At 40.4% G+C, this 27,946-nt stretch overlaps 1 protein-coding gene across 7 annotated transcripts; it reads left to right on the forward strand.

The window, feature by feature from the left end:
- Positions 1-1,159: 1,159 nt before the first annotated feature.
- Positions 1,160-27,760, forward strand: PPM1F (protein phosphatase, Mg2+/Mn2+ dependent 1F). 7 transcript variants are annotated; one of them, XR_011729689.1, is made up of 8 exons: positions 1,160-1,481; positions 11,258-11,391; positions 14,574-14,773; positions 15,395-15,583; positions 16,742-16,885; positions 17,979-18,072; positions 19,214-26,838; positions 27,001-27,760. XR_011729689.1 is itself a non-coding variant. In XM_071763134.1 (8 exons), the coding sequence occupies exons 1-7, from the start codon at positions 1,306-1,308 to the stop codon at positions 19,585-19,587; spliced, it is 1,311 nt and encodes a 436-aa protein (XP_071619235.1). In that variant the 5' UTR covers positions 1,160-1,305; the 3' UTR covers positions 19,588-19,615; positions 26,659-27,760. The 7 variants fall into 7 exon arrangements, 3 of the variants coding, with proteins under 3 accessions (XP_071619235.1, XP_071619234.1, XP_071619236.1); XR_011729688.1 differs by having other exon boundaries at positions 19,214-19,879; positions 26,659-27,760; XR_011729690.1 differs by having other exon boundaries at positions 19,214-19,720; positions 26,659-27,760.
- Positions 27,761-27,946: the final 186 nt, after the last annotated feature.

Here is a 27,946-nt window from a genome sequence, read left to right on the forward strand (position 1 = left end):
AACAGGTTCAGCACTAGTTGTGGTTGGATGGGAAGATGCCATCACAGTTTCACATAGTGCAGAGGCCACTGTGCAAAGACCAACTTGACACAATTCACTGGCAACAGAAAGACAAGTCCCTGTGAAAGGTAATGGACAACTCTGCTGTTTTAATTGGCACAGTGTGTGCATTTACTGAACAAGAGAACACAAAACACCACAGCCCCAAGCCCTTTCCTCTCATCAAATGTTTATACAGTTGCAGCTTAAACATGAACTGTGTTTTAAGTATTGCGCAAAAGGCTCTGCCACGGGCAGAAGTTTGTTTCTGCAGTTCTTGTTTGCTTGGGTTTTTTTCCTAAATTTTAAATGTTATTTCTAGTAAAAGCAAAGTCTTTGCCATCTCCCTTAGCCTGGAGTGAATAGCTTCTTTTCCTGTTTTAAAGACCACTTTGCTGTAGTGACTCAGAGCTGTAGAATTTAGTATAAACTGTAATAACTTGCAGGGGGCTTGTGTTGATTCAGTTGTTCAAATCCTCTTATCTCTGCAGCATGGGTTGGTGCACAGGGATGCTGTTCTGAGAACTGTGTGCTCAGCTGCTGCTGCTGTGTGTGACATGGGCTGTTGGCTGGAATTTCTGTCCTAGCTGGGATGGTTGCCTTGTCTTTAGTTCTTCACAGCTTTTGAGATGTGTGAGAACACTTTTCTCTTTCTCCAAACACGGGTTTTATTTTGGTCGTATGCAGACGAACATTTTTTGGCAAAAATCTCTGCTGTCCCACAGTCCCGGGAATACCTTTGGGTGAACTTGTAGCCTGTGCACTCTTCTCAGCTGCGAGTGCCTCAGTGTGGGACTTGTCGGTGCGTGTAGCGCAGTGTGATGGAGAGTAAGTATTTTAGGATGGAGAACTGTTGGGGGTAGGCGGTGAGCACAGGGAGTGTGCAGTGACAAGATGGCACTTGGTAAACACTGCGATTTCAACCCTTTTCCATTTGTGATTGCAGAGATTGGGGGAAAGACGGGGCGACAGCAGCTTTCGGGGGCGAGAACCCCCATGCCCCGGGTCCCGGTCCCGGTCCCGGTCCCCGCCCGGCCCCGCCCCTCTCCCCAAGGTTGTTTCGGGCCCCACCCCCGGGCCCCGCCCCCTCCCGTCCCCGCCCCTGCGCTCCCCTTAAAGGAGCCGTCACGGCGCCCTCTTCCCCTCGCCCTCCCCTCCGGTCCAGCCCCTCCCCGCCCGTCCCCGTCGCTCCTGGCCCGCTCGGCTCCCGCCCAGCCGAGGTGGCGGCAGGGGCCGGGGAGCGCGCCTCAGCGCGGCGGCGCCGCCATGGCGCTGGAAGTGGAGGCGGCCGGGGCTCCCCTGAGCTCTTTCCTGAGGGACTTCCCGTCTCCGCTGGGCCCGGGGGAGCCGCTGCCGTGGAGCTCCGTGGGGTGCGGCGCCCTTAGCAAGGCCGAGGTGCCGGGCGCCTTGGCGGACCGGGCGAAGAGCCTCCTGGACGGCAGGTGAGCGCCCGGCAGCGGGCGGGCGGGGGGCTCTCGGCGGCCTCGCCTCAGGGGCGGCGCCGCGCTGACAGTTGGCGGGCGAGGGGCGGCTGAGGGGAGCGGGGCCGCGTCCCCCTCCGCCCCCTTTCCGCGTGTGCGGGGCTGGAGCAGGTGCAGGTGGCGGGAGGCCCTTCCTCCTCCTCCTCCTCCTCCTCTTCCTCCTCCTCCTCAGGAGGCTGCCCTCGGCAGGGCCCGCGGGCCTGGCTGTGCCCTCCGGTGCGGGCCCCGCTGGAACAGAGCCGCTCGACGCCTCTCGGGGAATGATAGCTTTTTAATCAATTTTTCCTCCTTCTGAATTGTTTTTGTGAGTATTCCCCTAAAAGCTGGGTTTTTACAGGAGTGTTGCTGTCACAGGCCTCCTGCCGAGATCAGTGCTTTCATAGTAATGTTTGTGTGCTCTCAAAAATATTTCTCTCCCACTCTTGGTGCATGAGAGATTAAATTACAACTCTGTAATTAACCTGATAGGGCGATTCTTGTGGTAAAGTGCCAATAGTTTGAATTCAGGGCCCTAAGGGCACCTGTGTGGATCTACTTGAAAGTCTGGGGAGGGAGTCAGTGAACTGCAGTCTGCCTTGCAGGGCTGTCAGGCGTAAGAAGCAAGTGAGGCAGAAAAGTATTCAGCTTCCCAGCCCTCTTTGAGTTGTCCTGGTGACTGGGATCTGCTTGCCAGGGTTTCTCAAGTTGACATTCTCACAAAACTTCAATAGCATAGTCACAACACCACTGGAAAACATAGGTCTTCTTGTCAGTGATGTTTCTGTCCATCCCCTGAACTTAGGAGAAACATCTTACAACTTCGTTATTATCAGTTAAGGCTTCATCTTCAACACCAAGATGTTGAACTGCTAAGAATTTGGATGTGGTTTGATTTTTTTGGCAAGTTAGTGCTTCACCAAGACCCATTTGTTTTGCTCTAAGTACTTGTCTCCTGATTCTGTTTATGACTGCTTCCTGAAGAACTTTAGTGGTTGGGCCTGCTTGGTCTAAGTTCTGTCAAGTTCCTGCCCTGGTCTGCTTCATCAGAGTATTTGTTATTATAAAAGTCAAGGATAGGGTTTGGGAATGCTCTAAAAAAATAAATTAATAAAACAATCTGAGTGCTTGCTGTGGTACCAGGAATAATTAGCGAAGACAGGGAATTAAGGGAGACTGGTTCTGTTTAGATATATGCTGAATATTATATGTTTATTAGAGGAATTTGACAAAAAGATAGAGAACAGTTTGAATTATTTGTGTCTTTAGCTACTATCAGGTGAGTTTGTGAACACTGAATGGATTTTTGTTGTTGTTTAAAATGTATATATATATATACATAGAGAGAGAGAGTGTATGTACACATACTATAGTGTATGGTTATTTTTACATACTTAGGTTGCCTTTAAAAAATCAAGTTACTCTCGTCCTCTACATTATGCTGTACTCCTGGCCATAACATCATTCAGTTAAATACTGTTCCTAAGCCCAAAGATGAGAAATACATGCAAAAGATATGCTATAGTTCAAAAAGACACAAATGATCATTGCATTACTTAGTTATGCTTTGACTAAATTGCTCTTGAACAAAACACAGCTGTTGTGCTCCTAAAAGAGGTTGCAAATTCATCACTGTGCACTGAAGCTTTGAACCCTTCAGAGCAAGAGTGGTTCTGGATGAGTGCTTGAAGAAATCCTCACCATATGGCAGTCCATCTGCTGCACGGGGCAGGATGATGTTTTCTAAAATTGAAAGGAAGGTATGAAGTAGTAGGTACAGGATAGGTTCTTCAAGCTGATTTTTAAAATGGCATTTCTGAGTTGCATAGCTGCTAACGTTCTGTTCTCTAGTGGGCACATTAGCATGTGAAATCAGGAAGGGTGCTGTTTTGCAATGCTTTCATCTCACCTGTCACTTCTGGTGTTTACACAGAAAGGAGCCTGCCCAGTCAGAAGCTGCATTTTTCACATACCTGCCCTGCAGCCAGTTCTGATTAGACAGCCTTCTTTGTGGAGCTTCTTAAGTCCCAGGCTGAAAAAAAAAAATAGCTACAGAATAAAAGTGTAGCAACCTACTTATTTACACTTACTGAGACAAAATATACAAATATACTTTGAAAACAGAAATACATAAGGAAGATGTTTTTATAAATTCTTGTTGCTGCCTGCAGGCAAAATGGTAAAGATGTGTGAAGCTATGTACTTGGGCACAGTGCAGCATACCCGAAGTGTCAAATGTAGAGATCCCAGCAGACTTAGAGCTCAGGTTTGTACACCTATGATGAAGAGAAACCTCATTTTGCAATTGCAAAAAGTCTCTGGTTTACTACTGGGTAGGCTAAGCTCTTGCATGTGGAGGAAAAGACTGGTAGAACCCAAGTATTTAAAAAATGCAGGTCCTCTTTTCACAATCCATGTAATTAAGGACCAAAACTAAAGTCCCTGATTGTGTGAGAAGGTGTCAAACATTATGCTTTTTTTCCTACATTCCTATATTCACTACTGTGGATTGACTCAAAATGCAGTTTTGGAGGTTAAATAAACTTTTCAATAGATCTGAACCTACAAAATCCTCAACAAATTAGAGAATATAAAAAAGTAGAAGAAGGATGCTACAGGTCTTATGAAAAGGAAAAATAAGGGTAGGGTTGACACTTATATGACATTGAAATGATTGTGTAAATATTGTTGAAGATGCCTCATTGGTTCCAGATTAAGAAGTGAGTTTGTGAAAGGCCACTGTAGCTTAGATCCACTGATCTGCTGGTGCAGGCTGTGACAGTAGCACCCCTAACACAGATGGCAGCTCAGTGGAAAATATGCATGTTTGAATATTACAATACCAGTATAACCAGGTTTAACACTGTGAAGATGTTACTGGATATACCTTGCTGACTTCTGGCACTGGTGATTGTTCTGCATTTCCTCAGTTTGAGACTTCTTTAACATTCTGGCATCACGGAATGTATCTTAGGTGATGATTGGTAAGATCAAAGCATTATTGGGAGTCAAGTTCCATACATAGGTCTGTAGTTCTGCTCCTTATTTCTGCATTGTCAGATACTTCATTCACACCCGTGCAGATGTGTAGGCCATGCCTTGAGGCCCCAAGCCAGTGAAGGTCCAGCAATATCCTTGGCTCATGAGACAACATATGGAGATGTTTAGCTTTTCCTTCCAGTTGGTTGGAGGCATAAACCTTTGTGTCTTTACAAGGAGAAATATTCCTTCTCCACCACCCATGAAGACTGCTGCTGTGAATTGGGTAAGGAACAGCATTTGTTAGGTCCCACGAGGAATTTCTGAATGCAATTGCTGCTCTGAGACTCCACATTTCTTACATGGAAGCAGTTGGATCTCTCAGACCAACTCCCTTGAATGCCTTTACTAATCTAAAATTAATTATTTTAACAATCTTTAGCAGATGCAGCTAGCATAGCCAAGCTCTAGCTAAGAAAGCAAACCACTGTTGCTTTCTGATAGGACTTAAATCACTAATTGGGTGAAGCTTTGCAGATGTTTCTAGATTGAATAACTCATTTAAATCAGTGGGACTGCCTGTCTTGCATGGAGCTGAATACACAGATAAAATTCTGAAGAATTGGGGCAGGTTCAAGTAATCTTGTTTTGCAGAATTTTAATTGGCACACAGTTTTGGGTAAAAGCTACGAGTTCCAGCAATGAGTAGAAATAGGTCAATGTGAATGAAGAGTCCCCTGGTTATTTCCAAAGGTTTGAAATGACCCTGAAGGTTTACTAACTTGCACTGAAACAGAATGTGAGGTTATACCAGACCCCCAAATGCAGAAATTTCTCCTTTCCATTAGTACAAGCTGAAATGTCTGTGACCATCCTGTGACTTAGCCAAAGAACAATGTGAAATTCCAGCAGCCTTCCTGTATGAAGGGACTTTACTACAATAACAGTTGTGAGACTTCAGCTTCCTGTCCTGCCCCCTCCCAAACGTTTCACCTCCCGGTTGCCTCAACATCCTGTTTGCTGTCTTTGTGCTGTACACTGTTGTGCTTACACCCATTATGTGGCCCTGGCATCTTCATTTTCAGTACTTCCCTGGTTTTAGACTAGTTAATGCAGCAATTCCTATATTATTATCTTTTTATGCAATGTAAACATGGAGAGGGGAGGAAAAATGCCTTGGGTCTGAAGGCAGTCTCTTCTTAAGTCCTTTGTGTTGTGAAATCTATTAATGACCTGTGTACTATGACCTCTGCTTTTAATAAATTCCCCATGTTTTTAATAAATCCCCCAAATCTCCCTCATACCTAATTTGTACCATTTAATCTATGCTAGTGTAATGCATTAATGGTTCGTAGAAAACTGAAATTTTCTTTCCCTATAACATGCATATTTTGCTCTTATAATGTGTGAAAAACACTTTCTGTTGCTGCTTGAATTGGGCATCAAGGTAAGAAATACTCAATTTTGAAACAACCACTTTAGAGCTTAACTGAAGAGTGGCTTCTGTGGAATTAAGCCTCTCCTGTTCTGCTGTGTGTTTTCCTGCTGAGAATGAAATGGAGGTAGAAATGACTCTCCATTGCACATTTTCTGCAAAAATTGGTGATGACTGAGTTGAGGGGCCTCAAGAGATGGATTCTGGATTCTAAGGCTTTTAATAGTTTCAGAAGAAAATCTAGAAAAGATTGCTTTGTGTAAAGAAGAAAACATAAAAGATTTTCTGTGTGGCACTGTTTAAATATTTTCTTTGGATCTATCTTGTTTGTCTGTTTGTAAAGACCTCATGTCAGTTACACAAGAAACAACTTCCTCTGCATTTTAGGGTGTCAAATATTCTTTCCTCAAGGGATGTATATTTGGACTTTTTTGGTCACCATCACTCTTGGAACTCTGGTTTCTGCTGTAATAAATACAAATGCTTAGAGCCACTTGCGTGGAAACATGCTGCAGTTAATTAGAAGAATAAAAAATTAGAAGTAGCAGATTGGGAAGGAAAATACAAGCAGCTTTTGTTTATGAGGAAACCTGTGACCTGCTATAATTATGGCAATATGAGTGGACCTTTCACTTACTAGGGAACTGCTCACATTTGCAGATCTGTACTAAAAACACTTTGCTGATATAGCTGTAATGTACTAGAAACACACACTGAGTCCATAGTGACAAGCTTTATTTTACTGGCAAAGCTGTACTGGGTGTGATCTTGTGGTGTTACAGAGCCTGGGTGGCAAAGAAGTTCACAAATTTATCTTCCCTTGAATGTAAGTCAGCTGCAGCTGACTTGGGCTGGAAGCTTTTGCTGGTAGGTACAGCACCTCTTCATTCCCCAGCTTGTGTGTGTTGTGTGTGCATATATACACTCACACACACATACATGTGCACTTTGGAAGGAGAAGGGGATGGTGCCATAGTGCTCTGGCCTGCAATGCCACTGCTGCCTTCACTTTGGTAAGAATATTTAGAAAGAGCATAATATGTTTTTGTTTGGTTTTGGTTTGGTTTGGTTTGGTTTGGTTTTAATTTGAAAGGTAATAAGTAATCAACAATTTGGCCAATACAGTTGGTTATACCTTGTGCTTCTCTTTTTAAAAACATTGGCTGACAGTGGTGTGGGAGAATCTGTGTGTTTGGGGGTGGAGGGATGTGAATTTTTTTCCTTCCAAAAATAGTAGATAATAATTCAGAAGCCTTTGTGTAAACACTGGTATTTGGTATGTCCTAGTGAGGCTTTGTACCACTCTTACACTGGTTACACAGAGCTTGCTTCTCTCTGCTCAAAGTGCTGAGGAGCATCTGTTCAGAGCCTGCCATCTGCTGCTCTGCTCTGCTTTCTCAAGGCTGCTGCAAGCCGTGGGCACAGAGCACAACAGAAACACTGTCGTCTGTTTTCAAGTGTCTGAAAAAAGTGTAGTCATAGCTGAGGCTCTGGGCAAGATATGGTGGCCTGACCTTTGGTGCTCTGGATGCTTCTTCCTTGCCTACAAAGCTGTTCATTAGAGACTTCTGAATATACCCTTTTAAACTGGAGAGGAAGAAGAGGTGGGGGCATCTTTTGAACTGGTGAGTTGTTTGCAACACCCACTGCAAATTCAAATTTACTGTGGATTTAATGACCTAAATAAAAACAAATAAAAATAAAACCAAATAAGAAGTGATGTTACTAGGGGTTTTGCTTCCTGAAGGAACTTGTGTATATTCTGCCTTTGCTTTCTGATGGCTCAATGTAAGGAGTCACTAACAGTCTTATGATTGATTTGGCATGTATGATACCCTGTGGATGTGGTGGCATGACAGCTGGTCTTCTGCAGTGAAGCAAAACCAAGAACTGAATTGTGTTGCAGAGGAGGAACAAGGTGAACAAGAAGAGGAGTAAGTTCTGTTCTGTATCTCATGTTGAATCTGAAGTATGCAAAATACCACAATTGCTTTCTACTTTTGTTTTGACCTGTAGGGACATATATCAAGAGAACTTTGCATTGCTCTTTTTAACAAAGTGGAGCTATGTGTCCAGTAGTTTGGAATCTTTCAAGGAGGATGGTATATAAATTTGAGTGCATTCTTCGTTAGCATAATTATTGTGTTAATATTCAAATTACCACTTTTATCTACAGTCAAGTTTTTAACATGAGGTTTGTGTTTTACCATGAAGTGGCTGGAGCCACTGGTGATCTGTCTTTAGCTGGTGGTGAAGCTACAATACCTCGTCTGCACTGTTACAACTTGCATTAATTCTTTTTGAATATTTTCTGTTGTGGTCAAAACACACCCTTTTTGTTAGCAAAGAAATAGCCTCTAGCAAAGAAATCCTATGTCTGTTTACTACTAACCTGTGTACACTGGGGCTTGGTAATTATTGGTCCATGTGTCATAGAAATTGGGCTGACACATTTCTTTGACTCTTGAGAAGAAGGTAACATCCTCTCCACGTAACATACCCCACCAGCTTCCCTCTTCTTCCCAAAGCAGATTTTTTCCTACTTAGGAAACAGCTACAGTATTTCTTCTTATTCATGAAGATTAAATTATTCTTGGTTCAGCCAGTCAGCAGGGTGTCTTGGGCTTCTTAGAAAGGAAGATTCTAACAATAAGTGACATTGGTCTTCACTAACAGAAAAGATTTGAAGTCTCTTATGGTAACTGCAGTGGGCTTCTACTTTCACAGTGGTTGCCATAGGTACTGTGCCTGCTTCCAGATATTCTAGCCAAGTGAGACCTTGTGGCTCTCAACTAAAGCAGCAGCTCTTCTTTAATATATTTTCATAACTCTTGAAGTAGAGGATGACATTAGAACCAGTAAACATCTACACTGAATTGAAAATGCCATTGCCTTGGACCTCCATTTACCTGAACTTGAGTAACAATCAGTCTTACTAATATGGTAGTGCAAGTATTAAGAGTTTATAAAGTAATCAACAGGTTTGTTCTGTTTTGAACAGAGTTTAGCTAAATAGGGTTGGTTTTCATGTTTTTATTTTATCTTTTGTCAGTGTGTCAGAATCAACTACTCAGTGTTGTTTCTGGGTGCAAAACAAATAAAATCCCAATAAGCAACTATTTTCTTCATAAAGATTTACAAACCTGTGGAGGGGGAGGAAATGCATAGGAAGCAAAGCGGAAGGAATTTATCAGTACTGAGGAATTCTGAATTTCCTTTTCAGGAACTGGGTGGCAACTGGAAAAAGTTGAAGGATGTGACATAATTTATAAACCTTTTCTTTGTTACTGGCATCCTGTAAGCTGAGGTTTAGAGCTGTGAATTACAGCACTTAGTATATTGCTTTCTATTTAAGCTGCTTTTTGTGGACTCAGTTGCACGTTAGGGCTCTGGAAAGCAGAAACCTAAAAAAGATTGAAAGCAAAGTGTTAAGGCCTCTTCGGATGCCAGAAGCTGGAAACTCAAGCTAGATTTTAACTTCTTCAGCATTGCAGAGATTCTGAAGATGAGTGAAGCTGTGGCTCTCACTTTGTGTTTAAATGCATAGCTGTTGCAATGAATATTTTTTTGTCTCTGCCTCTTATAACTGAAATGTATTTTTACTCAACCTTCTGACTTTCAGCAGGATTAGCTACACATCTGACGTGGTTTGTGTGGCTTGTATTTTTGTACTCCTTTCTTTTCCACCTATACAAACAAAACCAGGAAGCAGTATTTTGGGGGGGGGAGGGAATTGGGGGAGGTTTGCCATATCCGTTTCAGATGTGTAGCTGTGTTTCTTGCCTGACCTTTTTAAAGGTTGTCTGTTAGTGGCAGATGGATTATAAGCAGGCATTGTTGCTTTTAACTTGGGCAGGAAAGGAACCGACTCTCCTAAACATATTAGCCTTAAAAAAGAAAGAAAAGGCCAATTTCTGGCTTTCCCTTGATGCAATATGACTGCAGCTAGCACTGAAAGGGCTGCAAACACGTTGCCATCTATTTGAAGTACCAAAGTGACTCATTAAAGTAGGCCATCACAGCTACAGAACGTGGAGCATAAAACACGCTTCTGTTTGCAGCCTGCTGACTAACACAATGCTTTCTGTTTGCTGCCACAGGAGGTACTCGTTCATGGCTGTGAGGATATGACAAGGCCTCTCTTTCAGAAACACAATGGCAAATACATTTCAGCTTGTCGTCACTGGCTTCTAAAATCTCACAATCCTCCCCTCCCCACTCTTCTGTGTGTACAGAGCCAGTCAGCTCCGTGGAACCTCAGCAGATGCCAGTTGATTCCACCATTTCTTACTCTGTAGACAACCAGTTTCGTGCAAATGCTTCCTGAAAAAACAAAATCTTATGGTTGACTTGCTGCAGGTGCCTTCATGTGTTATTTGCTTTGGTTGTGTAATTTGATACTTTGCGAGTATAAAACACTCCATGAGCAATGGATAATAAGGGTTTTTTTTATGGATGTCTTTGCCTGTTCTTCGTTGTGCACTTGGAAAACATCAGGAATGTGTTTGATGTACTGTAATTGTCAGTGCCTGCCATGGGAGCATTGTCAGTGCAAGAGTTATTTTCTAGTAGCCCCTTTTTAACTTTGGATAGGGCTTATTCTGTTACAGATTCAAAACCAGTATAACAAATATGTGCTTCCCATGAAGCATGCAGCTTGTATAAAGCATTGAGGAAAAAGCAAATGGTGTATAGAGGATGTAGCATTATTGTTTTCCAGATGCTTACCTAAAAGTTTCATCTGAATTACAAGTCTTGAAGTCTTTTCTTAGCCTAATCTCCAGTGCTATCTCTTTGCACGTTTTTCCTGGGTGATTTCTTTGGGGAAATTCCAGTCAGGAAAACCTGCATGTAGGTTTCTGAGTTTTCTTGCAGAGGGAAGGGAACTACCCACTTGAGTAACGTTTTTGGAGATTTGTGTGTTCTACAGGGCAGGGATCCAGATACTGTCTGTGGTGAGAGTGTGAGCAAGAAGTGTGTAGAAAGTTAGAAGCAAAATGTTTGCATTTGGAGGCTAGAATTGAAGGTAGCAGCTCCCATCCAAGATCTCAAGAGAAGGAGGTACCATCTGCAACTGGAGTGTGAGGCAGCAGTTTGGAAACATGACTCACATGCTTCTTCCTCTTCGCCCTCTGGAGAAGGCAGTTGTTTAACTGAGGATCTTACTAAGATTTGTATGAATAAATATTGAACATATGGCTTCTTCTACTAATTTACTAATGGAGTTGGAATTACTGATGGTGTGTAATGCTCTTTAATTCTGAGGCCACCAGCCATAAACGGAGAGGTTGTAGCTCCATCTAAATTAATGCAGTTTAATTTTGCTGTGTTTTCTTTTTCCTACCAGCAGAGGTGTTTCACCACTTCTCGCGGCGTCACTGATTCATGCTGCAGTTGATGAAGTCCTCCAAACAGACTTGACTGGATTTAAGAAGGAAAATGTGGAAACAGAGGGAGAAGGAGATGAGGAAAGGTTCACCTGTAAGTACACTTCTTACCTCCTGTGGTTTTCCTGGAGGCTGTCTGTTGAAAGACTTCAGTGTTTTGAAATGTTTCCCAGAACATTTGGTTAGGCTGCCTGGCAAGCAGAAGTGAACAGAACTTTATTTGCTCCTGCTGGGTATCTGTGGGATGAGAAATAGCTATGCTAGTTTTGTGGGCAAGATGTAAATATGGTGTCTGGAGCCCTGATTATATGGGTTGGCTTTCTGGAAAGGGAAGAGTGTTTCTCTTACCCCCAAAAATTAAAGACTATGTCCACTCTACTTCCTGAGCTGAAATAGGTAAGACCTTTTCTTTTCCTCATTGGATAATTTCATTTCAACTGAACTGATAGAAGTTCCTATCTTTTAAGTTGATTACCTCTTGTATTTTTGAAGTGCTTTTTTCTCTTTTGTAGACTGACCGTAGACATCAAAACTCCTATGTTTTGACATTACCATCTTCACAGCTTCTATTTTGCAGTCACACTAACACCTTAAATTCATTCTTATAATCCATTTTGATTTTATCCATTCTTGGGAAACAGATATTGGGACCTGTGGCCCCTCCACAACTTGGGTGTCTTGAAACTCCAGATCTTTCTCTTGGCAAGTTTTTCAGTAGTCTCTATCTTCATCAATTATTTCTTCTCTTCCCACCATCCCCTATGAAGATGAGATGCTGAGGGATGAAGAACCCAGTACATGGATCTTCTGCCCAATGCCTGCATTTTCTCTGCTCTGGGTGAACTGGAGAGACACAGCCCTGGGTGACCCAATACTGGGTTTGTGCCTTGTGTAACAGCTGGTTCTATTGCATTTACATGCTGAAGTGCTCAACGTTAAGACTTCATCAAACCTTCAATCCCAGTGCCAAGAATATGAAAGGAGCAGGATGCAGGCAGAGTTGAAGATAAAAATGGAGGAGAGAGGTGTTAGGCAAGCTAGTCTGTCCTGTAAGGGGAAATACTCACCCTTCCATTTCCCTGGATGACTTGAAAGGTAGTTCAGTGTGCCCCAGAGGATGTCTCCAAGCACAGCTCTGGTAAGGGCAAGGATTCACCTTTCAGTATTCACCTACGAGTCTGAAACAGCAGGAAGGGCAACACATTGAATGAAATCTTGCTGCACCTTGAAGATTTTATCTCTTGCCTTAAGGATTGGAGCCTTCATATGTCTGGAGAGATGTAGCAGGTTTCCAGCACTTCACATTGGAAGAGTTGGCTTTGTATCAGCTTGGCTGGAGTCTGAAGAACCAGCTTGTGAAAGTGTTCCACAGGCCTTTATATATATATTTGTATATATAAACACCTATCACCATATTGATAAACATTCTTTGGAACCACTCTCAGCATTCATGCTGCTGTTTTACTCTCAAGGTCACAGAGATCATGATTAGAGTCTACTTTTAACATAGCACAGGCAAGGTCAGAAAATCAAAGAGTTCCATCTTGAACTAGTTCAGGTTCTCTTTCACTACTTCTTGTTGACAAATGCCTCAGAACCTTCCCTGTTCTGATGATTGAAATCTTCTTTAATTTCCATCTTAGTTCCTGTCTATTTCATATTTGTGTGTTCTTGTGTCACCGTTGTCATTTAGATCAAATTGCTAATTCACCATTCCTCTGTCAAATGCCATGGAAACTGCACTATTCAGGGACTTGCATTGCCCAATGTCAGTAAGGAAATAAGGAATATCTACTTTAGAGGCATTTATTTATCCGTGTGTTGGGACTGTACTTGTTTTCCCTATCTTCTAATTGCTGTTACATCACATTACAAGTAGGAAGAAAGAAAGCTTAGCATGTGTCCAAGCCTTCTGGTCAGTATTAGTCAAGACATTTACAAATATGAAAAGTAATAGCTGTAGACAAGGCTGTCTGAGATTCTGTCTTATTTAATTATGGTTTTGTATGGGATGTCTTCATATTTAAATGTCTTACTATCTTGCCCAGTCACACCTTCATGCTAAGCAAACCAGAAGTAGTTTTGGTTAATATGTTGTGACTGCTAATCAAAGATCTGTATTTAAATATAAGCTCTTTCCTTGGGGCCAGAGATGGATCTGAAGCTGGCTGCTGAGAAAAATAAATGCTTGAGAACCAGAGCTTATAAAAGCAGAATCTGAGAAAGCTTTAGTGCTAGCAGAATTAGCAGGAGTCAGAGTGAAATAGAAATAGGAAAGGTAGTTCATGTGTTGCAGTTCTTTAGGAGACACAGGAGTGACCAGCAAATTATTCTTGCTCTGCCCATGATCTTTTCAGTGCTTTATGAAGTTAGTTTATTTAGCATTGAGGCAGGGTTATTGCTCAAATAACAGAACTTTAAATTACTACCTATTCTTAGAAAGGCTACATTGCAAAGCTGGACACAATGGCAAACACCAAACCATTCAGTCTGATGAACAATAAATTTGCATTAATTGATCTTTGGGACATATCCAGACATATCCTTTCACACTGTGCTCAATGGGTGTTCATAGTTCTGCTCTGTCATGACAAAGCAGGAAAGCAGTGGAAATGTTCTTATGTCCTTCTAGCTCCTACAACCTGGTATATTTAAAGAGATGGACAACAGCTTAAAATTCTAATCTGTTCAGCTCAACTCTGAGTTGAGCTATTGATCTCAGCAAGACATTCTCAGACTTTTTTGTTTCAGTGGAACTGGTTCAGCAGGACATAACCTGACCCATAGCCAGTCCAATGCTTTTTCAGCCCTTGCATCCAAGCCAACAGCAATCTCTTATCTTGAAGGCCTTTCTGCTTGCTTGATTTTCTTTGGTATGGGTGCACTCTTACCACTGTGTCTTGTGCATTTTACTTCCATCATAGTCCCATTTTTATCTAATGACCTATTTTTGGGTCTTTGTTATGATTTTTGTAACGTAATCGCCTACTTGATAAGCCTTTGTTTTGAATGAGAACATTAAGGAAACATAAGTATAACATTAAGGAAACTAGTAAGTAAAGCAGCTGCTCTAATCCTTAATGTTATACTGTTTTCCATTGCAGTTTTCTTACCACATTCTCAGGAGCTGATTTTAATTCTTGCAGAGCTTGTAAAGGCAGAGTGCCGAATGTGTGTGTGTAGCTCTAAGGAAAGAAACTTGAAGGACAGGCCAGAAGATAAGGTGATGTAGGAAGGTGCAACACACAACTCACTGTTTTGGTTTTGTGCTGTCAGTGCTGGATGGAGAGTCCTTGCAGCGCTGCTTCTTTAACAAACTTCGGGATGTTTGCTCTGAGTGGCAGAAGCAGTTGCCACCACTGAGGCCCCTGAAGCGCTTCCTGCTCGTCTCCATCCACGCCATCCGCAACGCTCGCCGGAAAATGGAGGACCGACACGTTCTGCTCCCAGAGTTCAATCAGCTGTTTGGCTTCTCAGTAAGTCTGGGCAAAACTGGGGTGGCCAGTTTATTAGTTTTCTGGCATTTCCCTAAGCCCGATGACCTAGTGAGGGGTGATATGAGAAATGGGAAGGATTTGTTGCCACCAGTTATTGAGCATGTCTGCGCTGGAGCAAGGACTTGCTGACTCAGATTGCTGGGGGCTAAGTACTGCCCTGATGAAGAAGGTTGCTGTGACCTGGGGTTTCGTGCCTTGAGTGATACAGGAATACAGGGAGTACATCTAATGTCATGTTGCTGGAGTTCTAATGACTGAGAACTCATATACTAAGAAAACAAGTGGGGAGGGCAGCAGTTGTACAAGTGCTGATTCATGGAGCTGCAGTGGAACTGCATAAGCACTTGTCTGCTGTTTGAGTTCCAGACTATTTTCAAAGATATTAAATGGCTAACAGCAAGCAAAGAAAAGTGATTCCCCTGCAAAGCACCCATTTTACCTGTCTTGCATGTTTGGAAACTGACTTAAATTGCCCATAACTATGCAACGTTTTATGGAAGTAGGCTCGGAATAAAGAATCTTCACTTGCTGGTACCAGTCTATGAGATATTTTCTTTTTGAACATTAAAATGTCTTCCTCTCTCTCCTTCCTGATGAAAGGATGACATTGATCGGGCGTACTTTGCAGTATTTGATGGTCATGGTGGAGTGGATGCTGCCAATTATGCAGCAACCCATTTACATGTAAATGTTGGGCTACATGAAGAGATGCTTAAGAATCCAGCTGAGGCCTTGAAATGCTCTTTCCAGAAGACAGATGAAATGTTTCTTTTGAAAGCCAAAAGAGAGGTGAGTGGGTAGAGAGTCATTCCATTGTATTTAAATAAAACTGAGAACTGTTGGACAACATGGTATAGGCAGAAAATTCTGGCAGTAGAGTTTCTTTGAATCACAGACTTCTTTATGAAGTTATGTTAAATGTAAAGGTTTTCTTTGATCAAATTATTTCTTTTTTTGAGAAAAAACAAAATGACAGTGCTTGCACGTTCAAGGTGAGTGATTGGAAAAAATGTTAAGTGTCTTTAAATGATTCTGATATAACAATTATTTGAGAGAACACTGCTGCCTCTTTATATAAATTACACAACTTCCAGATGACCTACCTCTTACCTGGAGAAGAGGTTTTTCTCTTCCTGATAATACAGTCACTATCTTTCTCTTTCTTGTTCCACCATTAATGTGAGATGGTTTTAAGATGAAAAATGTGTTCCATGATTTAAATCAGACTCTTCAGTTCATTAAGCTTATTATTCAGCTTTGAATCAATTTGGTATGATGAACATTCTTTCTTCAAATCTAAATAATGAGCGGATGGATGCTTTATTATACAATTTAATGAGTGTTATTTTATTATAACAGTAACTGAATATGGAAGTATTCATTGTTAATGATTTCCATTTCTCTCAGTGACGTACAAGAGAGGAACCAGCATCTTCATGCTGACTCTCACTTGTCTTTACAGAAAATCCAGGACAGTTAGGTTCCTTGCTTTATTGGCACCCTCATTTAAATACACAAGGATAAGGGGATGTATGGGGAGCAAGGTGTCTGGAGTTGCTATAGGCAGAGTGGAGAATGTGAAAGGGACTGGGAAGACCTGTGTGTGTTGGTGGAATGTGCATGCTACTGAAATCCAGGTCATCTTTCTTCTTTCTGTGTCTCTGTGTTTTGAACAATAAAGGTCTTAGTCTTCTAGATAAGTTTTGGAATTAAAAGCAGAGAAGGAAGAACATGACAGAGGTATTATCAGCCATCTGCATGTTAGAATATGTAAACAGCTTATTTCAAGTCTCTAATGTCTTGTACCTTTATTTCAGGTAATTGAATTATGATTGGCATGTCTACTCCACTGCATTTAACTGTGATTAAAACTAGGTTTACAATTCTGTTGTCTGACCCAGAAGGGCTTGTTGAATATTCAGCTGACCTCCCTCTCTTCTTCTGTAGAAGCTGCGGAGTGGTACAACAGGTGTATCTGCACTGATTGTAGGGAGCAAGCTACACATAGCATGGCTAGGGGACTCACAAGTCCTGCTTGTGCAGCAAGGAAAAGCTGTGACCTTAATGGAACCTCACAAACCAGAAAGAGAAGTAAGTTTGACTTGTTATTTTCTCTCATATGTGTGTGTGTCTTGAAGCCTTGGGAGTCGAGCCTTCTTCAGTGTTTTACATCTCTACAAATATTGTATGGTTGATAGGATTTAGAGAACTGACAATTGCTTTTTGCTATCCACTCCTGTGTCTTGAAAAGGTGATCCCTATAGCTATGCCCTTTGAAAGTACTGTTGGCACTGATACTTCTGACTTAAGTTCCTGCTCAGACTATCTTTCCAAAATTTGTTGTGAATAAAGACTTTTGTGGGTATTTTTTTGGGTATAAATTTAAAACTGCTTGTTATAAATTGACTTAGTTTGAGATTAATAGCTATTTAAGTACTTTGTAATATGTTGTACTGTCATTCAAAAGCTGATTGTAATCTACTATCCTAATTGTCTTAAAGTGTATTCCATTGTCTGTATGCTTTAAGTAGCCAGGTATTTTGAATGGACTGTCCAGGGAAATGGTGGAGTTGCCATCCCTGGAGGTGTTTAAGGAAAGGCTGGATGTGGCACTTAGTGCCATAGTCTAGCCAGTGTGGTAGTGTTAGGTCATAGGCTGGAACTGATGATCTCAGAGGTCTTTTCCAGCCTCAGTAATTCTGTGATTCTGTATTTTATTATATTAAATTTGATGGGGACCTTGTGAGTTTTGGTAGCATTGCCTTCATAGCATGAGTATTTCTAACACCTGAGTAGTTAAAGGGTATCAATGGAAATCTTTCCATAGTCTAGTTATTTTGTATTTTATTCCAAAATTTTATATATTTACCCAGTAGCTGTACGGGATGGGAAGAAGTGGCAGGAAAGGGTATTCACCCGTGTGGGACAGAACATAATACAAGAAGTTAGGAATTCAGGTTTTTTGTGGACAAGTAGCTGGGAAGCAGGTGGGTGGTTTCCAGTAACCTTCATTGTGTGTTTCTAAGCTAGATTTTAATATGTGGGTTTGCTGTATTCATAGAATAAATACAGAAGCTGAAAGAGCTCTTGGGTTTTGCCTTTATTTCCTTAACAATTGCATAACAACAAGGTCAGCAAGCCATGGGTAGGCTCTCAGTACCAACAGAATCCCACTGTTTTTCAGGATGAGAGAACTCGTATTGAGGCTCTGGGTGGCTGTGTGACTTACATGGACTGCTGGAGGGTTAATGGTACCTTGGCTGTTTCCAGAGCAATTGGTAAGATAAGCCTTCAGAATTAGTACAGTTCAGATTAAATTTGACTAAAATGCACCACTTGAGACTGTAAATGTTTACTGTAGCTCACATTTTGCTCAGTCTTAGCCAAATGGTAAACCACTCTTACTGTCTTTGCCATGAAGGTTGCTTAGAGCTGCATGGCTTACATTGCTTGCAGCTATATAATCTTACTGGGTTTCCCATAAGCATAGAATGTTGTTGTATTTTACATACTAGCCAGGAGAGTCCTAATTCTTCTATATTTCTAATTCTTCTTGTATTTACACTCTTTCATACTGTGGTGTTCTATGGTAGTTTAACAAACATAGTGTATTTAATTTGTAAAAGTGAAAGAAGTAATAAATGTTCAAGTAGCCTTCTTTATGTGTCTGAATGTCTGTTCTTTGGGGCTTTTTTACCCACTGTAATGTTACTGTATCTTTCTCCTGTGTGCAGTTCTTAAGTCAGATCACTCCATACTCCTTCAAATCACACATATCCAACAATTTCAGGCATTTTAATTGTAGTATTCCACAATCTTATTAAATGAGCTTACTTTGCTACTTGGCAATTAGAGAAAAAAGAGTAAAAACCCTGGGCAAGTACAGTAAATAACTGATGTATGAGTGGAAGCAAATAAGTATAAATTTGTGTAATACTATTTTGATCAATAGCACCCAGTGTTTAATTAGTATGTCCATACAAAACTGATGAACTAAACACAATGAGCATATTGTCTTGGCATTGTGCTGTAGATCTGGATAGCTAAGAAAAATCTTAACTTTCATAGCATTCTAAAGGCTGACAAGAGGCACACCTGCAAAGCAAAGGCCTGTCTATCTCCTTGCACCAGGAGATAAAAAATTTCAAAAATAATTTCCTTAGTCACCCTGCAAAATTAGGAATGCATGAACTATAGCAGCTTCTTAGAAACCCACTGGATTTAGGTATCTTGGAAGTGTTCTTTAAGAACCAAAGGCCTTCCATGCTCATTTTGTAGCTTTTCACTGTTCCTGTCCTGCAGCAGGTACCTCTAGAATGTGATCTGGCTGTCCTTGAGGATGGTAAAAGCAATTAGTGGCTGAAGAAGAACTGTTTACATTTGAAGTAATAAAGCCTTTATTTTGATTGTTTTTCTTAGGGGACATGTGTCAGAAACCCTACATCTCTGGAGATGCAGATGGAGATTCATTTGAGCTGACTGGTTCTGAAGATTACTTGCTCCTAGCCTGTGATGGATTCTTTGATGCTGTCAAGCCACACGAGGTTGTAGACTTGGTCCTAGATCATTTAATGCTGACCAAAGGAGTGGGTCTCAAAGCAGCAGAAAGACTGGTGGCTGCTGCAAAGGAAAATGGATCCAGTGATAACATAACTGTTCTAGTGGTGTTCTTGAGGGATCCTCAGGACATCTTGGCAGACTGTCTCAGAGACCCTAAGAGCCTTGGTGCTGGTGATGATGCTCAGAGCTCACCTTTTAATTTCCTCAACTGTGAGGCAGCAGCCACACAGTGACAAAACCTGCTTAATCCACAACATTCAAGTAAGTTTATGTAAGGAACTACTTTCCAATGAAGAAGCCTGTAGTACAATAGGCAAAACCTGTCAGGAAATAAAGAAGACAAATGGACAAACATTTAACAGAAAGGCAAGACTCCTTTTACTGAATTCCCATTTGTTTTTTCCTTCCTTCCCCCCCCCTTCAAAAAACACTGAGCAGATGTGGAGATTTGTACAGCTTTTTCATCACTGGGAGCAGATTTATGTGTCCCAGGGCTGCTGGTCATATCCTGTTGCCCTGGAAGTGGTAAGAAACCATAATATGTATAAGCTAATGGGTAAGAATACCTGTCTGTGGATTCTGAGTGAATATTTAAATTAGCACTTAAAAAGAGTGCTCTATGTTGTATTTAATTGTGATGTTACTTTGGAGATTGGGAGGAGAGAAGCTGTTGCCATCACAGAAGGGCTTGAGACCATGTGTGGTCTGTAGGAACAGTCTTGCTTAATGAGAGACTGGGTGACAACTTTAGGCTGTGTAAGTTGCCTTTGTTTTGTACAAAAGATGAAATCACAAGAACAATGTGGCCTCTTTATTCAAACAGAAGACATTTAATTTTTATGTGTATGGAGAGGAGAAAATGGAAGAATGCACCTGAAAAAAAGAGTAAGAATTAATCTAGAAATATCCCAGACAAAATGATACAAAATCGGCTGCTTTCTGGGATGCTCTGATTTATAAACTGGAATCCAATATTTAACTGCACTGGATTATTTTTCCCCAACAAACATGCTTTTTGGCTATTTGGCAACCTGAAAAGAAAGGACCCTTATTGTATTTGAGAGAGATCTTTACAGGATGTATGCTTTAGCAATTAAATATGCCTTGTTTCTGCCACTTTTTTCTGTACTATAACAAATGAGAATTTTATTTTTATTCGAAGTGTTTATTTGATTATTTACTGAACTTTACAGTTGGAGAAATTTTTTGCAGTGTTATTTTATTCTCTTGTGTTTTTATTTAAATCAGAATTTAAAAGTGGCTGTGTCTTTTATCTGGTTTGAAAAACTGACTACCCTCAAGTGCCTTAAATATTTGACCCAAGGGTTGCTGGCTTCCTATTCTGGTGAGCCCAGTTTATAGTATTTTTTAAATGTGACTTTTTTATTTCATTAATACTAATGTTTAATGCACTTAAATGTTTCATTTTTGTGAGCAATTTTAGTAGGAACTAGGTTTCAAGAAAACAATTCTGTCATTGTTGCCAAATCTTGGGGCTTATAGCAGAAGCTTCATAATACTTACTGTGACTTACCCCTCTGCCCCATGTGAGAAGCTGGTTATTTAATCATCAGGAAACAACCTGAGTCATCATGAATTCCATTTATAAACAAATTCACTTCTGACCTTTGTGAGAAAATTTAATAAACTAAAAACAATTTAGTAACAGTTTTTGATTTATAGATGGCTAATTTGGCCATGCTTCGTGAACTTTTTTTTTTTTGTCTAAATAAGTTTCTAAGGAGATATGAAGCTAAGGTGAAGATGAAAGAATCTTAATGTGTGTGTAGCTGTGCTGCTGTTACATCCAGTACATGCTGGAGCCTCTGGCTGCATTTTGTCTTCCCTTGTTAGCCTGGCTGGGAGGACTCAAACAAGATCTGAAGGCTTGATGTTAAACGTGTTAGAAATTTTTGTATCTAAAACAAGAAGTGCTTCATCTGGCAGTGTGATTGCCTCTGTGAGAAGCACGTGGCATTGCAGTGTGTCAGCCCTGTTGATTAAAATGCACTGAACATTATTGTTGCTTAGGGAGGAAATTTAGGTAGAAGAGAAGGCTGAAAGAAAGAACAGAGCAGCAGTGTTCATGTCTCTGTAGTGTCTCTGAATCGTTAGCTAGTGAGGGGCCATGCAGTCACCCCAGCAACTGGAGTGTTTTGCTGGATTACTGTGGACAATCATGTGGTTTAACACAGAAACTCCTCATTACATAGCAGCTGATAGGGACATCCTTGTTTAGATATGGGACAGCAGGAGCTTTTCCTCTGAGAAGGCTGCAAGCTCTTTTCCCACCTTACATTTTGCTGTTCTAAAATGTTTGGGGAAGGCTTTCTGTGATGGCAGCCTGGTAGGGTAGGTGTTAATTTTGCAGCAAACCTTCTTCAGTTAAGAAAGCCTTGTATGGTAGTAATCCCTTTGGATTTATCATTTCCTCTCTCTTTGATTTCTAACCCAGATATCCAGTGTCATCCTAAATTCTGATTACCACTAGTGCCTCTTGGTGTCTTAGAAATAGTTCTCATTATTAATACAATAAAAATCATGCAGAGTTGTTTGGTTTTACTGCTGTCTGAGGTTTATCAGGAGAGGGGGAAGCTGTTGTATTCATGGAGGGAGGCAAGTAATGCTGATAAGTATGGATCAATTTTTGAAAGTTGCCAAATTTCCTGAAACATGGAGAGAAATGAACAGATTCTTTTAATGATCATTTATTTCAACTGTTTTTAGGCAAATTTGCATTGTAGAGAAAACAAAGAGTTAAGTCTTTCAGTGAATACTTATAGATATGTGGGAACATCCTTTTTTGATTCAAATCTGATAGACATCTTTTTTTATGGGATCTAAGTAAAACTGGCCTTTAGAAAGCTGTCTGTGGCAATCAAAAAATTGCATTCTTAAGTCATGTTCTAGGGAAGAAATTCTGCATTCTGAGAGGCTGTTCCCTTATATAGATGTTTCCATTCTGAATGGTGCTAGTGCCTCGTTTCTTTGAGATGTAAGTGGAGAGAAACAGTCTTTGGGAGCTCACACAGATTTCTGTGGGTATAAAAAATATTTCTCTAGTTTTCAGAGACTTCTTAAAAAGTCTAGTCAGGTCTATAGGAGTTGTGATTGGGTCAGAAATAGCAGTTTGTATCTGCTCAGTGGCATAAACAATGTGTCGTAATATGTGTCATCTACAGTAAAATTCCAAATACTGTTTGGGGAAAAAATGGGTTTTGGAGATGTCTTACCTATTCTTGACAGCATGCTCAAAACCTATGTTTTTGTTTTATTTTTTTTTAACTGTAAAGCCAACATTTCAATTTGATGTTAATTCAACAATGAAAATACAACACAGGATGCAAGTATGGGGTTTGGAAATGCACTTTTAAAATTCTATGGAAAATTATCATCAGAATGATATTATCCTTGGGAAGGCAAGGCAACCTCCAGATTTTTTTCTCACTTGTGACTTTAGCATCACTTTCAGAAGCCACCAGCTATGATGCATAATTCTGCTACAGCAAGTTTCACTTGTATGGGTGGTGAGGAAAGAGGGGAAGGAGCTCTAGAAGCAGGCATGAAGTTGAACTAAACAGTCCAAATATGGAGTGGTGCTATGTTTTAATTTATGGTACTAATCTGCCACATTAAGCTTTTCTTGTTTTTTCCTCTTAAACCTGCTTGGTGTTGGCTCTTATATTTTCCTTCCCTTCCTCCCTCAAGATAATGTAATTTTTGTGAGAGAATGCTCTTTCCTTTATGGGCATTCCTAGTGTCATCTACCATACACTGAAACTTGTTCACCAGTGTCAGATCATCTAATGACAAATAGACTAATTGGCCTCTTTCCTTGTCTTTGTGTTGGGCCTGCAAAAACCCAATTCTTGAGTCTGGCCAAATCTTAGAAGCTGTGGAAGTTATCTGAAGGATTCAAGACAATTGTTCCATGAAGAATGAAACTGCTTTCATATTTTATTAGACTCCAGATGAATGTCTACTGCTGCATTTTCATGTCCAGCATCAGAAAAAAATTGCTTCTTAAAGGAACCTGCAGTTTTAAAACAGAGCACACTGAAATCCTTGTGTTGTGCTTGATTAGAAATTAACTTTAGTCATTCTCCTTAGTGGATATCCAGCATCTCTTTTGCTTATGAGTAATTCATAGCTGTGCCTTTCTTTCCCTTCCCTATCTCATTCTTTCCTGTGAAGAAGCATAACTAAGACAGTGAAGTCTTCTGGGTTTGACATAGACAAGATGACAGTTTTACAGATTACATTTGTAGGGGGTTGGTTTGGGGTTTTTATCTTTTGAGAATACAGAGGATAGAAATGCAGGAAAATTTTTAGAACACGGGGAGATTAAGTGAAATCCACCTTCTGAGTGATGGAGGAGTGAAAGAGAGAGACAGGAATGCATTTAAGTATTATTAATACCTATTTTAAAAAGGAAGTGGGCTGGAAAATAGGGCTACAAATGTCAGTTCTTTAGAGTGAAATACCAGTGTATGAAAGAATTAGAAACACACCCATTAAATAGACAAAGCTCAGATGTGGTAACACTCTTCAAACCAAGGAAGGAATGACAGTAAAAGCATCCAAGGTGACTTACTGTGACCTCTTAATACTCTCTTGGAAGCTAATGCTGGTAAATGAATTTTTCTAAACATCCTTACATGTAAGGCAGTGCTCAGAGGGAGCACTCAGTGGATGCAGTTATTGGTCACTGTGTGAGTGCTGCTGTGAGTAAATGCCATCGAGTGGGTTAATGAATCCATGTGGCTGGTGAGCTCTCATCAGATGAGTAATTGGGCACAGAGTGGTTACAGCAGAGTTGGCAATTGAATAGTGTTAATCACAGTGATGACTTTAATAGCATTTAATAGACACTTATCTGAATTCAAAGTCAGATGAGATATTGCTGGTTTTCAAAGCATTTCCATTGCTTTCTGTCATGAAAAGCCACTAGAATTTCCATTTTTTTGTTGGATATTGGGAAAAGTGCTTGTCTTGCTTTCTAAATTCTGGAGATAAGTTGGCTGTCTGCTCTGGAAAGCCCATTTTCAGTTGGTAGCTTAAAGCAGCTGCTTGGGGTTGAAACTTCCCTCCAAGGCAACCCTTTAAAAACTAATTCAAAGGTTCTTCCAAAACAAGTGGCTGAGGAACGTATGTACTTCTAAATGACATTGCAAAAAGGTAACCAGCAAATACTCTGTAAAGGGCACAGACAAATGATCTGCCTGAAGTTTAAATTAAGATTGTAGCTCCACTCTTTGTGTGAGACTGTTGGTTACATTACTGGTGTTCTTGTGGATGCAGGTACTCAGTGCACAGCTCCAGACATAGTCTATTTCTGCTCTTATAGTACTGAAGTGTCAAGCAAACACTTCAGGGAGAAGGTAGGGGGCTGTTAGCCACAACAGAGCAGATTGCAGATGATTCATATATAATTTAGCTCTTGTTAAGCCTGAATTAAATTTTCCTGCTTAGTTCTATTACTGTCCCCTTTACAATTGGGCCTGTGACATCATAAAAAATCCTACTAGAAAGTAAAGGTCTAATCCCTCTTTTTGAGAAGGAGACAACTCCTGATGGAGAAAGTTCCTTTCAGGAAGGGTTGGGGAGAGAGAAAATGAGTTTTCAAAGAAGTGTAAAACTTCCCCATCTACCCTAAGTTATATTATCTCTAAACACATGTTTATAGTAGATCTGATTGCATTTGAATAGTTGTGTTGGAAAGCAGTGGTTTCCTGCCAAGCCAGTTACAACCCTTAAAACTGACAGCACCAGCTCCAAGAGTCCTCCCAGCTTTGCTAAGTCAGGCCACTAAAACAGCCAGCCCTTCTGGTATTTGTTTTGCAGCATTTGTAGCTTTAAGAGCTAAGCCAGTCACTTGCTGCATGTTTTGGATTTTACTTCAGATAAAATTATTTCTATTTATATCAGTCATGCCAGATGAAAAGTAAGCACATGGAGACATTAGGATGTGACTGGACCTGGACACCTGTCTGTCATAGACTTCTGAAAATACAACCTTAAAGTGAACTGGTAGGCTCTTGTGCTAAACCTTATCTCTGAATAGAACAAGAAACCAAAATCTTAGAGGAAATGACTTAAACCTTTATTTAGGTGTGACCCATCAGAGCATGAATACTCCCATGCCTTCCCCACAAGCTGTTCAACATTGGGAGTTTAATGTGTTTTCCACGCTGTCCCTGCTGCTGCTGGTGAACACAAAAATAAACAAAAGGCAGCTGTGTTGGCAGCACTGAGAGTTTAGCAAGATGCAGCATTTGTCAAACAGAAGAGGACAAAATCAATAGGGAAAGAAATGTTTTCAAGCTTCCTGGAATACAAACAATGGAATGAAAAAAAAAAAAGCAACCTAGAAGTCTTGGCAGTGCACTGTCAGCTTAAAACCACTGTTTTAAGCAAATTAATTTGGCTGCTTTGTAATGTCCATTTTATTTTGTTAACAAACTCCTCTCAGTTTGTGCTTGATGTCTTGTTGTTGATATGTGCTTTTTGGTCTGAAAAGATTTATTTGACTTTCCAAGGAGCTGAATGTATCTGGGCTTTGTGACTAGTTAGATTATGATTACTGAATTTTCTCTCAACTATTATTAAGCCTCATTACTAATTTCCAGGAGATGTTAATATAGCAAGGACTGACCTTATTAATCATTAAATGGCTCTGGATTCCCGTGCATAAGAACTTCATTGGTCTTTCATGATGTAATGGATTACTTCTTGAGGTTTATAATAATTTGTGTGGCAATACTTCAGGCATGGGGAAGCTTTGTTGCCTTGGCAAATGGAACTGGAAGGTATGACCATCAGGCCATGCCTTTAGACATCCAAGAGATTCCTTTTGGATGTCTAAAGATAAAGAGAGAATAGCTAGGGAATTAGAGAGATGCTATGGGGACCTTCTCAGGGCAATTAAATGCTATAACTTTCTCTTTTTCTTGTTGCCCTTTCTAGCTTTGTTAAGAGACAGTCTGCTTAATGTTGGAAGATTAATGCTGCTTTCTTTTTTCTTCTTTTGGTGTGTTTAATATTTGTTTTGTTTGGGGTAAAAACTTTATACTGAAAAAAAAAAGTCCAGTATAAAGTTTTAACTTTTAATTTACTTAACTACTTGGGAAAATCAGTCCAGCTCTTTCTCCTCCTTATTCCCTTCCCCATTTTCTTTTTCTTCTATGACCTTTTACATTGCCAACCTCTCTCCCCAAAATGCTGCTTTCTAGACTGTAAACTCCATTGGCAGTGAAGTCAGTTTAGTTGCCACTTAATAATTTTAATTTCATCTGTGTTCATAGTGATTGTGATCCAATCTTTGGAGGCCTGCAATACCAAGAGAGTAGAAAGTACCATGTCAGCTAGGAAGATAAGAGACTACTACAACTGTTGTGTCTTTGGCACTGACCAGTATTGGATGTTTAAGAAGAAGATCCTGTTATTTGCATGTTATTCCCTAAGAATACTTAAGCTTACTTCAGGTAACAGTAGCTTTCATCCTGAATACAGGACTTTAGAAATATTCTTGTCTCTGTATTTCCTTGCTTCTGCAGATTGTTTGTTTTTTTCAAACATTTGCACTTTTAAGAGTGGGGAAAAAGCTTTCTAACTTTTTTCACATCTTCAATTCTTTCTCACCCCAGTTGACCAAACAGGTTGGTACCTGCAGCATGCCACATGGCTCATCAGTCAGTGTAATTCTTCAGTGCCTGCTCTGTATGGTAACTTCAATCCTGTGCTTATTTAGTGGTAAGTTAGACCTCTGTAACTACTCTTGCTGACTTAAAAATATGTGTTCTTATCAGTATTATAATAGTACAAGAGCAGAACTGTTGCTGTAGGCACATTTCTTGCCACTGTGTTGGCTAATGAACCTCGAATGAAAGTAAGAGGGCCAGTGACTTTGAAATAGGAGCTGTTAGCCAAGTGTTGTAGAATTGTAGTCCTTATTTATTTTATATGCTAATCTGCACTTGTGACCCTGAGCAGAAAAGCTGCAGTACAGCAGGTTTTATAAGCTGTGGTTTAACCAGATATCTAGTAACTTAAAACTTTTATTTAAGCTGACTGGTTTTGTGCACGGGTCAGAAACCTGTTGTCATTGATCATTAAATGCTATGCATAATGTACATTGATTTACATGGATTGTTCTAATAGTGCTTGTGTGTATTATGCTACATTACCATATTTTTATATATATATATGTATGTACTGCATGAGGGTCAATTGTTGGAATTTTTTTTTTTTTGTATTGTCACTTTTGTATTCACACAGTGCCTCATGTATCTATTTGCATATTGCAAGAGGTGGTTTCAAAGCAGTGATTGGAAACACGTGGGGATAAGAACTCTCCACTGTAGGATCTGGTATTTCTGAAGTATTAATAAAGTTTAGTGATTTGAAGCACTGTTTGTTTCTTTTCTTAAATTTATTTTTCATTCTAATACTTCAAGTAGGTGGATCTGCATTCTGTCACCAAGTCTTGCTCCATAGGGCCTTTCTGGGAAAAGAGACAGTGGAAGGACTAGAAGGAAACATTCCTTGGAATCACAGAGCATGCTTAATTGAAGAGAGGATGTCAGTGAAGGC

The sequence above is a fragment of the Heliangelus exortis genome, chromosome 19, assembly GCF_036169615.1.
Source record: "Heliangelus exortis chromosome 19, bHelExo1.hap1, whole genome shotgun sequence".
Lineage (NCBI taxonomy): Eukaryota > Metazoa > Chordata > Aves > Apodiformes > Trochilidae > Heliangelus > Heliangelus exortis.

Coding starts and splice junctions, on each gene's coding strand:
- PPM1F (XM_071763133.1), top strand. CDS start 1,306: ATGGCGCTGGAAGTGGAGGCGGCCGGGGCTCCCCTGAGCTCTTTCCTG. Junction 14,774..15,394: donor ATCAGCTGTTTGGCTTCTCA/GTAAGTCTGGGC, acceptor TCCTGATGAAAG/GATGACATTGATCGGGCGTA. Junction 15,584..16,741: donor TTTTGAAAGCCAAAAGAGAG/GTGAGTGGGTAG, acceptor CTTCTTCTGTAG/AAGCTGCGGAGTGGTACAAC.